This window comes from Salvelinus alpinus, chromosome 1 (assembly GCF_045679555.1).
Source record: "Salvelinus alpinus chromosome 1, SLU_Salpinus.1, whole genome shotgun sequence".
Classification (NCBI taxonomy): domain Eukaryota; kingdom Metazoa; phylum Chordata; class Actinopteri; order Salmoniformes; family Salmonidae; genus Salvelinus; species Salvelinus alpinus.
In genome coordinates, this window is record NC_092086.1 from 52,739,324 (window position 1) to 52,752,482 (window position 13,159).

The following is a 13,159-nucleotide window of genomic DNA, read 5'->3' on the forward strand; positions in this document are numbered from 1 at the left end:
CATGGTTAGTCAGCCCCTTCACAAACATGTGTGTGTCAGCTCATGCTTTTCACTAGGAAATTGCAGTGAGTGACAGCCTTCATTCAATTCCCCTTCCCATACCTTTTACAAGAAAGGCAATCCATCCTTTACTATTACTAATCATGCCACTTTCACAAAAACCTAACGCTGCAAGTACACAAATTATTATTTTGTAATCATTTGCGGAACCAAAATTAAATTACTACCAATTTGAGGATATTCAGCTGCTTCAGGCGAAATTAGAATTGAATTGCTAAGTGGCTGGCTAGCCCTACACTACACTGGCCATTCTGATTAGTTTAGCTATTTTACCTGTATCTATCAAAGAGGATGGAATGCCACAGACTAGAACAGCAGCTACCACAGTGTGTGGGAAGTGTGGACCAAGCTCATTATTACACAGACCTGTCATTATACCAGCACACACAAAACCTGAGAGCTGTAGCCTTGAGTCTGCAGCTCTACCATGCAGTAAATACAACATTCAGTCTAAATGCAAGGCTGAGAGAGAGAGGGAGAGAGAGAGAGAGAGGGGGAGAGGGAGAGAGGGAGAGAGAGATGAGGTCAGAGCGCTCATCCATTCAGTAATTGTAGGTGGACAGAATAGATTATGGGAGGCCTTAGCCAAGGCTGGGTGTTACCCTTGATTCCGTTTTCAAGACTTGCTCCTTCTTCGTTGGCTAGGGAACAATGTAAGTATAACATCAATCTAGGCTAAATCATGGCATTAGTGATGTGGGGACAAAGTGGCCTCGCTTACCAGCTGGAGTGGGTTTTGTTCTGCAGGAGACTGTGGCAGGATATGATTTGGCTCCTGCGGTCGGCCAAGCTCCCAGTGGTGACACCGCCCCAGGCAAGGTTACCCATTTAGAGGGTGGGTACGCACGCACACAGGCACACATACACACCCACCATACATGTGCGCGCACACACACACACATGCACGCACGCACGCACACACACTTTCAGTTTAAATCACACACACTCATTCCTTGAAGCTCACATCATAAATAAAGAACAAGCTGTATTTTGACATGCAATCTCCCAATACAAACACCATCAAAGACAAGTTCCATCAAAGACATTAACACCACAAATACACAGACATTCATGAAAGCCTATGATGTACAGGCTCTGAGGTAATACACACAAACAGTTAATCTCGGACAACAGCACGTACAGAATCAGTGCCACTCAGAACACCAACGGAGAGAGCGTAAACGCACGCACGCACGCACACACACACACACACACACAGGTTTGCCGCCCCACTGACTGCACCACACGGACTGGATGCAGGTGTTCATGCTGCTAGCTAGTCAGTGGGATAACAAGGGGCTTTAGGAATGCATCTGAAGAAATAAGATAATGCTGCATCAAGCATGGAGCCCCTTCACAACTCCCACAGAGACAGTTCCTTTCAGAGAATTATATATTTTTATATATATATATTTTAAAACCTTTGATGCAACATAATATCATACACAGCTGGAGATTGAAATTAGATGCAATTAGTGGACTTGATTACAGAGGTGAAATCAAGCAAACAGAACACAAAAGCAATTTAGGAAATGAGGGAGACAGAGGACAAAAGTTATGAGATCTAATCAGGAGCTGCAAACCGAAGCGTCATTCTCTCTGCTTCGTACTATCTTCCTTTTGTAAACAATGGAGCGAGTGTTGCATTGCAGAAGTAATCAGTGAAACAACAAAGCTCATTCAGGGAGATGGACTAAGAGGACTTGTTCCCTTCACCTGCAATTAACCAGCTGGGGAGGAGAGAGTTTAGTAACTCTGAAAGGGTTGGATATGAGCTCAGAAGCAGTGTGTGTGTGTGTGTGTGTGTGTGTTCCTATACCCATCTTCTACTTTTCAGGAGTATGAGCTATTCGCCTAACACAATGCAAATGAGTCCTCAATTCTCATTAAACAACAATACCTTCCAATTGACTACAGTAGGTCTAACTACAAGACAATAAGCCACTTTACACTTTACAATCAAAAGCAGTCAGGAAATCTCTTAATTTCCCAGAGGACACAGCATTTAAAAATGAAGGTAGGACATTTGCGTTTCCTTCTCCTGAGAGAAAGCCTTCTCACTTAATACAGGGTGTAACTGAGGAGCAGAGCAATGACTCTGGTTTCAGTCACAGTGGTGACAGGGATGTTCTCAGACACCTGGACACTGTTTGAATGTCACCTATCAAGCATGCCTTACATCCAGGAGAGAGAGTGAGAGGGAATGTGTGTGTGTGTGTAATAATGTTCAGCTGAGAGGCTAGACTACCAATATGATAATGTTCAGCAGTAGGCTATACACTCTTATAAACTGGGTGGTTTGAGCCTTGAATGCTGATTGGCTGAAAGCCGTGGTATATCAGACCGTACACCACGGGTATGACAAAACATTTAGTTTTACTGCTTTAATTACTTTGGTAACCAGTTTATAATAGCAATAAGGCTCCTCGGGAGTGTGTGATATATGGCCAATATACCACGGCTAAGGGCTGTGTCCAGGCGCGTTGCGTCGTGCTTAAGGACAGCCCTTATCCCTGGTATATTGGCCATATACCAAACCCCCTCATGCCTTATTGCGTAAATAGCACCCATGTACAAACATTCTCCTATTACAGTATGTATGGTAATGTGAGTGAGTGCATTTGTCCATGCAAATAAACACATGCTAATGAGGGTAATGTATCTGAGTCTGGTAAGGCTCATGACTGACATTTTTAAGATTGAACAGGCTATTATGTGAACTATATTTATTTGTGTGCGTGTGTGTGTGTGCGAATGACCTTCAGGGTTCAGCATCAGGTTGGTGGTGTATACGTCCCCATGGTCATTAAAGAGCTCAGGATGACAGACAAACGCAAGGGAGAGAAAGGTTACCCCCATCTTCCCATCCTCCACAAATGAGCACTTAAGACAGACAGAAAGCAGACAGACTGTGGCTAGATACTGTACCAGGGTCAGAGGGCAGGGTTTTAATAGTTCCAGTAGGACAGGAAAACACCATTCTGTGTTTGTTCCCATCCTACGTCATGTGGCCAGGGGTGATCCCATTGGCAGGCCCAGTTTCCAAACGTTGAGCAAGGCTCAAATCCATCATTTTAATTTCAGCCTGAGGGTGTGAAGTTTTACCGTGTGCTTTGTGGCCATTAGTCATGTTTGTGTGTGTGTGTGTGTGTGTGTGTGTGACAGAAGCCATATTTAGTGCAGTCTGTCCCTAAAGCAGATGAATAATTCTAAAAGACATACCTGTTAGTGAGATCAAAAGAATTCATGAGGCTTGGAGGAAATTGAAATAAGACTTCAGACAGTGAACTCTTTCTTATAAAATTACTTTTTGGACCCACTGATTGAAGTTGCGCACTTCATATTTCTAAACTAGTTTTGCCATCGTGCACTACGGTCTGTCAAATATCACGATTCAATATAATCAACACATTGTTCACTTAAAATGAATGAAAATGTGATATGTTCAGGCAGACTTAGTGTGAAATTAAACATTACATGCAATATAACTGTGAATAAATATGGTATTGTGGCCAAAATAAAAATGAAGGAGCATTTCATGATTTTATTCTTTCTGGTAAAAGGTTTGACGATTACATGGGGTTGTCATCCAGAAAATAAAGATCCAACATTCAATGAGTGCAGCTGCTGGAAGAACAATGCCGTCTCTGTTAAACTGCCAAGCACAGTATTATGACTAATATGGAGACATTTTATGACGTCATGCATTCCTGAATAACAACAAAACGGTGCCCTCGGCAGTCCATTGTGAAATAGTTATGCACTTGACAAACGTTCAATACCTCGTTGGAATTAAATCATTTTCAAATACAGAGTATCTTACATAAAGACCGAGACTGATTGGCAAGTACATTTTGAATATTCACAAATGTATGTGTAAAATAATTCCTTGTTTCGTATAACAAACAGCTATGTGAGAAAAAAAATTGAATTTAATGGCCTTCATTTATCAAAGAGTGTGAATTTGTTTGAATGAAAATGTTACCGTGAGGTATTGTGTTTCCAGTGGATTACTTGTGATGAACAGGTTGAAAACTTGTACAGTACACTAGTATCCCGGTCTATTTCCAAGTTTGGGCATTTCCTTTTTTGATCCTTTTGAGGTGTTTGGCTGTTATTTCCTTTGTCTCCACCTGACTTAGGTAAATATATGTCAAATACTTTCAAATACTACAGGCTCGCTTGATTTAGCTTACCGACTACAATAGAATAGTCCCAAAGGTGCAAACTACCTCCTAGCACAACAATTAAGCTCAATCAAGCACATTTTCAGAATGTGAAAGTACTTGACAAAATGCATTTGACCCAGGTCTGGTATTTTACTTCTCACACCACTGTGCTGAGTGTAGAGGACTCCTCTGGTCTGTCCAGTTTGCTGGGAAGGGACTTGAGGTACTCCAGGTGTCTCCGTGCGTCTTCCTGGTTGTGCCTGACGTAATACACCAGGTAGGAGATGACCATGGCGAACCAGCCGAACATGGTCACCAGCATGGCCACGTCCGTGGTCCTCTTGAGCCCTGCGCACAGGTCCAGGTCGGCCGCCACCATGACGAAGGGCACCCCTGTATCTACGCCGACGTCCTTGGGCTCCGAAGTGTGGCACACCACGCCAGCCAGTGAGGCCGGTTCCAGGTCCAGCCGAGGCATAGCCACCTGGAGGCGGCAGTCACAGTGCCAGGGGTTGTGGGTGAGGTTGGCCTGGGCCCTCAGGCCCCCCAGGACCTCTGGCTCCAGGGTGGTCAGTCTGTTAGAGGACAGATCCAGGCTCCTGAGAGAGGGGACCAGACCCCGGAAGGCCCCCGGTTCCATCTGAGTTAGCTCATTGTGGGAGAGGTCCAGCTCGTTGAGCAAAGGAAGCCCCGCAAAGGCGTTGGCGGGGATGGTGGTGAGGAGGTTACCGTCCAGGTAAAGTCGGCGGGTGTCGTTAGGCAGGTCATGCGGCACCTCCGCCAGGCGCATGTTGCTGCAGCGCACCACCCTCCCGCCGTCTGCCGACTCGGAGCAGTAGCAGCTCTCGGAGCAGCCGGTGTTCGCCCCGTGGAGGCCCGCGGTGGTGGAGCTGAGTGCCAGGCTATGCAGCAGCAGGCATGCCACCAAGGAGTGGCACAGCAGCCATTCTGCCAGCAGCGGCATGGTGGGATACAGGCATACCCTCCTAGAAGTACACAGCCCCTGGACCATTAGCCAAGACAACCCTGCATAGGTCACAGCTTCACCAACCAGCCGGCCTGAGAGACAATGAGGAAAAATGTCAGAGAGAAAATAATGGAGAAAAGGAACGAGGACAACAAGTGATTGCAAATGACACTAATGTGGCAGAAGCAACACAGAACCATCTCTGTGTGAGTAATCCTAATAGCCATACAAGTGCCACGTGTTATTTTTAACCCACTTTGATCCTGACTGGGCTAATTGTAATGAATTGGCACTTGTGTCTTGACGAACAGAAAATGACAAAACACAGCTGTAGTGTAGAGGAGGAGTGGGATAGAGATCAGCGACGCCGTCATCCGTGCATACAGATTACAGATAAGGTGCTTCCTGCCAGTGCTGTGATGGAAGATGGAACTCTCATTGATTGGCATGTTTTTTCTCTCTTGTCCTACTTCAACGTTGCCGTGGAGTGACTTGGCATTACCACAATCCTGCTCTGATTCAGTGGAACTAGGGAGATTGACGCTCAAAAGATATATGGTCATGGTTATTTCAGATGGCAAAGTACTGTCAGCCTCTAATGGATTCAGAGTGAATATCTCTGGGCCTCTAGCACCTACCGTACAGCACCAACTCTGTTTGGATGTAGGCTATAGGCTACATTCAATCAGATGCGCCTTAACCTTTGATAACCGACAACTGCATAGCAGTATTATTGTTTTATGTAGGCAATGTCGGAGGTGGAACTGTGTTGGAGCTGTCCAATCAGCAAGCGGCTCCAGGCGACTATAGCGGACATTGCCATTGGATGCACTGAGTTGCATTAGTAGAAATCCTATGCAAGTTCGACCAATGTGTGTGTTGTAATCGACAAATCGATTAGGCTGATATCAAACCCTTATTGATTAATTGAATGAGTGTCACTTTCTCGTTCTGAACTTCTAACACGGCGGGTGGTTTCGTGACAATGACGACAAGGGCAGCCGCTCACCGATTCGACAGCGCCAACGCAGTTGCACCTCCAACATCGGCTAAAGAAAAGCAATAAAACTGCTATGCAGTTGTCGGTTACCGCGAGTTAAGGGCTCTATTCAATCTGTGTCGTTGAAGCGTTCCAGATTGTTGCGATAGAAAAGTAAAGGTAATTTCCGATTGGCCGACATATGCACATTGACCGTGAATGCAGTCTCCGCTAACACGGGAACTTTTCAATAGAGCCCTAATGCTGGAACTAATTGAATCTAGGCCTAAGTCTGTTTGGATGTAGGATGTAGGCTATATCTGCAACGGTAAGTAGGTAATCTTTGGTCCATTTAGTGTAAGTTCCTTTTGGGTCAATCAATGTAATGTTTCCGGGCCCATCAGTACTGTGCCCGACTCAGGTAATAGACTCTGGAGCAGCGCTGTCTGAGGCAGGCTGAGGCGCAGTAAATGCCACAGTCCAGTATCGTCTTACTAATCCTCTCTAAAGGCCACATAGAATGTGTTTCTCCACTGACACAAAACCCCAGAGAAAGTGTATGAGTTGGACTGGACGCTCACAGTTTCACACCTGTAGCCTAGAGCGGGTTTCACAAACTCGGTCCTGAGGACTCCCTGGGTGCACGTTTAGGTTTTTGCCCTACACAGCGAATTCAAATAATCAAAGCTTGATGAGAACAGTTACAGTACATTATGCCTGTACGCAACAGGCAGATCTGACGGGATATAAAGTTAGGAAAACACTGGCCTAAACCTTAAGAGAGCTCTTATTCGTCGTAGGTTGAGAATTGTAAATCTTGCACATTAAAATGGAAACATATATTCCTCCTGGATTATTCACCCATTTACAAAACCAGCTGAGTCAAAGAAAAGACTGATAACTGAAAAGACATAAAACAGTAACTGGCATCTTTATATCCAACATGGCTCCCATCCAATCAGATTGGCCTGTTGCATAGGGGCATAATGTACTGTAACATAATGTACTGTTCGTTCAGTTTCTGGGAAATGAGCTCTATCTGACCAGACAGACTCCACTTAGGCTGTTTTACAAATGACATAATCTAAGAGCGGCTCTTAAATTCACATTACGAAAGGCAGCACGGCTCAATATGAAGGATTGTGTCTCTTGTGTGTCTTCTCAGAGTCAGGGTGAGGGATGGCCGAGTGTCTGGGAGGCCTGAGTGGACCATATAACAACCGTATTAGTGGTGCCTGTCACAGCATGTCATCGTGATACAGTAAGTTTCCCTGTCTGAGTTGATCAGAAGAAGTCTGGTTTATTAGGGTTCTGCTGAATGCATAAGGAGGAGAGGGGCACAACCTAATAAAGAAAATGACGAGAGGCTAAACATAGCATCATTAACTTGACAACCACTAATTCCAAACGATACAGAACCCCAATTATCTAAGTGGAATGGATTGATACACTGTGTGACTGTACTATAGTGTGTGTACTACAGTGTGCGACTGTGTGTATGTGTGTGACCGAGAGTAGACTCAGTACTTCATTTACTCAGTTACATCCGTTTTTTTCCTAACGACTTAGTATTATATAGGCCAAGAGAGTATCGAAAACAAATGTTGCAGCTCTGCCATGCCACCAATGTGCTGGTCCCAATTGACTAACTCTCTCAGTTACTTACGAGTCCTGCAATAAGATACTGATTTACCACTGTATAAACTGTTAAAGTATAGTAAAAATACAGCCGAACCACAGGGCCTGGTGTACAATGTGCACTCACTGTCTGACTACAAGAATAACATTTGAATGCATTAGATTAGACTATCCTCCCAGTAAGTGATATGGGGGAACTTGCAATTATCGAGCGAAGGAAGGCCTCATGATGTTATCCTCTATTGATTCCTCCTCCCTCCTCCTCCTCCTCCTCCTCCTCCTCCTCCTCAGTGCAGTGATGGATATTCTCTAGTCATTGGTTTGACGTTCACATGGTTAACCTTTGTGCAATAGAAGAACCTGTCTCACGAGGCTTGCCGCTGCGAGCAGGGCTTACACAGTCAGAAACCCCTTTTCCACAGTGGACACAGCCTAGAAGTCTTATTGTAGGAATACTGGGAGAAGAAAAACAATATTCAGCTTGGTCCTAGTACATGATGCACGGACCCTCTACCCAAATGAGGGTTATTATAGCTGTGCAGTTACCAACTTTGGCTAAAGTATCTCTAATCTTCTGTTATGCATGTGAATTAGTTTCTCTGAATCCGTTCTTATTTAAAGTTCCTGTCAGCCGGACTGCCAGACATCACACAAAATCCTTTGCAGACAATGTTCTAATACATTCAACTATTCAAAATGTGGGAACTTTATAAATCAAATATTGATATGGCACATATGAATGTACATAATCAAATATTAATGTACACAAAGGTAGGCCTACATTTACATGTCATTACTCTCCACAACATTAAGGCTAAATTGATGCATTCTGCATATGCCAAAGGAATGAACCTTTGGCACATACAGTAGACTATTATGAATTCATTAGGCCACTGACCTAAATTGGAAGTGTTTTATGATATTGATATGTAGTTTACAAAATAATATCATATACCCCTTGAGATATGATAATGTAAGCTGCACCTCAATATTCCATCATGACAATGAAAAATGAAAAGGTCCCCAACAATAACGCAATACAATGTTTCAGACAACACGATTCCATATTTCTCAATGCAATATAACGTTACTCCTCCATGAAACTTTTGCTTATTATGTATAAAGGACATATGCATTCATTCTATCATCAGATGTAAATGTAAGGCTGGCAAACATAAGAGCTTTCTTACCACTTCAGTTTTTGTTGTCCGGGAGGAGATCATTTGTCAGTACAGCATGCTTCACAGAACAGCGTCCATATCTCAGCTGCGATTACAGTACTCGCGAGCAATGCAGCGCAGCCCGAGAATCCGCGTCAAAAGCCCAATGGACTGGAGTCTGCTTACCAACATTCAATACCGATGGTTGTTGCCTCTCCACTCCCCGCTATCTAGTTGTTGAAGGAATTAACACGACTGTAAATACAAAGAGGGGCACAGGGGAAATGGTCCCTTACCAAACCGTAACCTATTCTTGTCGGCTTAAATTGGAATATGAGCCGTCAAACGCAGGCACAGGGGCGTCGAAGCATCGCATCTCCTCACAACACATACACCGCCTGCTACAGTACATGGCTATTTGTTACTGCTGCGCTGTGCGCTCTGCTGTGCCCGTGAACCCACGTCGTGACTTCTTAGAGGCAGGAAACCTTTCCATGATTAATGTCATGCATAGCCTTCAAGGGAAGTGTGTAAAGGCTGAGAAAGCTAAAAATGTCCAGCGCTTAATTACGTTTCCCTAACAATTATCCGAGCAATACAATAGCCTATGGTCACATGGGAAGTAGGCTGCTAATGACTAATTAGTAATTGCTAATGGGGGGTTCCTAGCTGTTCGTCTCAGAGATAACAAGAATCTACAAAATGCTGACCTACCAAACTATAGACCATCTCTGTGTGCTTCCAAGTAGACCTTCACACTTAGGAAAAAAAGGTGCGATCTAGAACATAAAAGGGTTATTTGGCTGTCCCATAGTTCTAGGTAGAACCTGTTCCACAGAAGGTTCTACCTGGAACCAAAAAGGGTTCTATCTGGAACCAAAAAGGGTTCTCCCATGGGGACAGCCGAAAACCGTTTCGGAAACCTTTTTTCTATTAGTGTAGGCCTCAGTCCATATGCAATGAGTGCTTCTTCAAACTGGACACTAAATGCAATATAGAATGTTATTGAATAGTTTGGAGTAGGCCTTGTCTCCAAGGAATGCTCCTTGGAGCCATGGAGCCAGATGCTGATGACAGGTTGCCCTATGCTGGGCTGCTGGCATCAACACCCCCAGCTTGGAGAACTGGGTTCAGATGACGGGGCCTTCAGTTGGTGGTGGTGGGAATGCGGAAGGTCGTTGGAAGACTGCTGCTGCAAAACAGCAAGTGAGAGACACAAGGGGTGAGTTGACATATACAGTGGGGAGAACACATATTTGATACACTGCCGATTTTGCAGGTTTTCCTACTTACAAAGCATGTAGAGGTCTGTAATTTTTATCATAGGTACACTTCAACTGTGAGAGACGGAATCTAAAACAAAAATCCAGAAATTCACATTGTATGATTTTTAAGTAATTAATTTGCATGTGAATAAGTCGACCTTCAGCTGCACTGTCTGTCAGCCTTCGTAAAATAGGCCTAAAGAGTCCAATTGTAGGCTAAGCAAAGACTCTGTTCTCAAAGGCTATGATCTCCAAGAGAGAGCAACATGCCTGATGTCTGATATGGCTGAAATAGAAGGAGGAATCTCCAAAACGTAGAAGAATTGAAAATGTGTTTACGGAGGACATCCATTAAGTAGAGTGGAGAAGAGAGATGGATAGAGAGAGAAGACTCACTTGCACCTTTCTCAATGAACAGGAAAAAAAATAGAAATGAGGATAAAAAATGATTTAATGGAGCTTTTCTTACTTAGCGAGAAAATAGACAGAAGCGTGACTAAAGGAAGGTTAGCGCCAATATAATTCAATTAAATAAGGAGTGCAGATGTACAGAGTAGCAAGACAATAATATATTTGAAGGTGCTGAAAACAACGTCAGAAGAGAGGGTGTGAAAGGCAGGGAAGGGGGGAGGAAGGGAAAGATGGAGAGAGAAGAGTGTCTTGAGGAAAATGGAACAAGGGAGAGGGGAGGGGGGATGGAGAGAGCTGTCAAATTCTTACTTGCTTCCTCAATCATTGTTGAGAAAGCACTCCTCATTGGAGGAGGAGGCCCGGGGAAGGGACCTTAAATCCTCTTCACTAATGCAAGGATATGATAGCTAGCCTGTTTTGCTAGCACAGACTGAAATATGTTCCGGGATTCTTCCGATGGCATTGAGGAGTACACCACATCAGTCACTGGCTTCATCAATAAGTGCATCGATGACGTCGTCCCCACAGTGACTGTACGTACATACCCCAACCAGAAGCCATGGATTACAGGTAACATCATCACTGAGCTAAAGGGTAGAGCTGCCGCTTTCAAGGAGCGGGACTCTAACTCGGAAGTTTATAAGAAATCCCGCTATGCCCTCCAACCATCAAACAGGCAAAGCATCAATACAGGACTAAGATCCAATTGTACTACACCGGCTCCGATGCTCGTCGTATGTGGCAGGATTTTGCAAACTATTACAGACTACAAAGGGAATCACAGCCGAGAGCTGGCCAGTGACATGAGCCTACCAGACGAGCTAAATAACGTCTATGCTTGCTCAGGGCAAGTAACACCGAAACAGTCATGAGAGCATCAGCTGTTCCGGATGACTGTGTGATCCCGCTCTTCACAGCCGATGAGAGTAAGATCTTTAAACAGGTCAACATTCACAAGGCCGCAGGGCTTACCAGGATGTGTACTCCGAGCATGCGCTGAACAAATGGCAAGTGTCTTCACTGACATTTTCAACCTCTCCCTGTCTGAGTCTGTAATAGCAACATGTTTCAAGCAGACCACCATAGTCCCTGTGCCCAAGAACACTAAGGTAACCTGCCTAAATGACTACCGGCCCGTAGCACTCGCGTCTGTAGCCATGAAGTGCTTTGAAAGGCTGGTCATGGCTCACATCAACACCATTATCCCAGAAACCCTAGACCCACTTCAATTTGCATACCGCCCCAACAGATCCCCAGATGATGCAATCTCTATTGCACTCCACACTGCCCTTTCACAACTGGACAGAATTAACACTTTTGTGAGAATGCTAGTCATTGACTCCAGCCACTCTAGTCATAGACTGTTCTCTCTGCTACCGCACGGCAAGCAGTACCGGAGCGCCAAGTCTAGGACCAAGAGGCTTCTAAACAGCTTCTATCCTCAAGCCATAAGTCTCCTGAACATCTAATCAAATGGCTACCCATAATTTTTGTACTGCCCCCCCCACACACACATTCCTTACGCTGCTGCTACTCTCTGTTATTATCTATGCATAGTCACTTTAATAACTCTACCTACATGTACATATTACCTCAATTACCTCGTCTAACCGGTACCCCCACATATGACTCTCGTACCGGTACCCCCTGTATATAGCTTCGCTATTGTTATTTTACTGCTGCTCTTTAATTACTGGTTACTTTTATTTCTTCTTTTTTTTCAGGTATTTTTCTTAAAACTGCATTGTTGGTTTAAGGGCTTGTAAGTAAGCATTTCACTGTAAGGTTGTAATACCTGTTGTATTCGGCGCATGTGACAAATACAATTTGATTTGATAGTAACATTTTCCAATCCTTGTTTCCTCAATTCCTCTTAAAGCTCATTGGAGGAGGAGGCCCGGAGGAGGGACCTTAAATCCTCATCTCCATTGCAAGGATATGAAAGCTAGTAACATTATCAGACACAGCCAGGGTTTGCAGCTGCAATACGGAGCCTTAAGAGAGCTAAAGAGAATCTGGTGTCACAGAGGTTGTCAGCGTGGAAGTTTGCTTTGCCTCAGGGCTGGTGATGGAGAGGACACATATGCTCTCTCTCACCCCTCAAGAACACATTGTCACAGCTCTCTGATTGTCCTCACACCACTCCTCAAAAGCAGTAAATTTCTTTCTGTCATTGTGCTAGATAGCCAGCAAGTGATCTCTCTTGCTCATTGTGCTAGAGTGCCAGCATGGAATGCAGTACTCAATAATCGTATGTATTTTGTATGCTTGGGTTAGGAGAGTTCAAGGCAATAAGAGAAAATGTTCTGCAGTGAAGTTTGTTATATTTTGGCTGAGCCTCTGTGTGTACATGTCTATCTATATATACACCAGATCAGGCTGCAGTTTACATTTTCCATCTCTGCCCAACTTTCCCTGACTGCTGTGTGTCTAGTTAGTGTTCAGTATGCCTTGTCAGGCCTCTGACTGCAGGAGGAGTGTGATGGTTTTTAAAGGCAGCTCATTAAAGC

General features: G+C 44.3%; 1 protein-coding gene across 1 annotated transcript; it reads right to left on the reverse strand.

The window, feature by feature from the left end:
• Positions 1–3,578: 3,578 nt before the first annotated feature.
• LOC139580173 (leucine-rich repeat-containing protein 3B-like) lies at positions 3,579–9,662 on the reverse strand. Its single transcript, XM_071408735.1, has 2 exons — positions 9,004–9,662; positions 3,579–5,288 (listed from the first exon to the last, which is right to left on the reverse strand). The coding sequence occupies exon 2, from the start codon at positions 5,239–5,241 to the stop codon at positions 4,387–4,389; it is 855 nt and encodes a 284-aa protein (XP_071264836.1). The 5' UTR covers positions 5,242–5,288; positions 9,004–9,662; the 3' UTR covers positions 3,579–4,386.
• Positions 9,663–13,159: the final 3,497 nt, after the last annotated feature.

Coding starts and splice junctions, on each gene's coding strand:
- LOC139580173 (XM_071408735.1), bottom strand. CDS start 5,241: ATGGTCCAGGGGCTGTGTACTTCTAGGAGGGTATGCCTGTATCCCACC.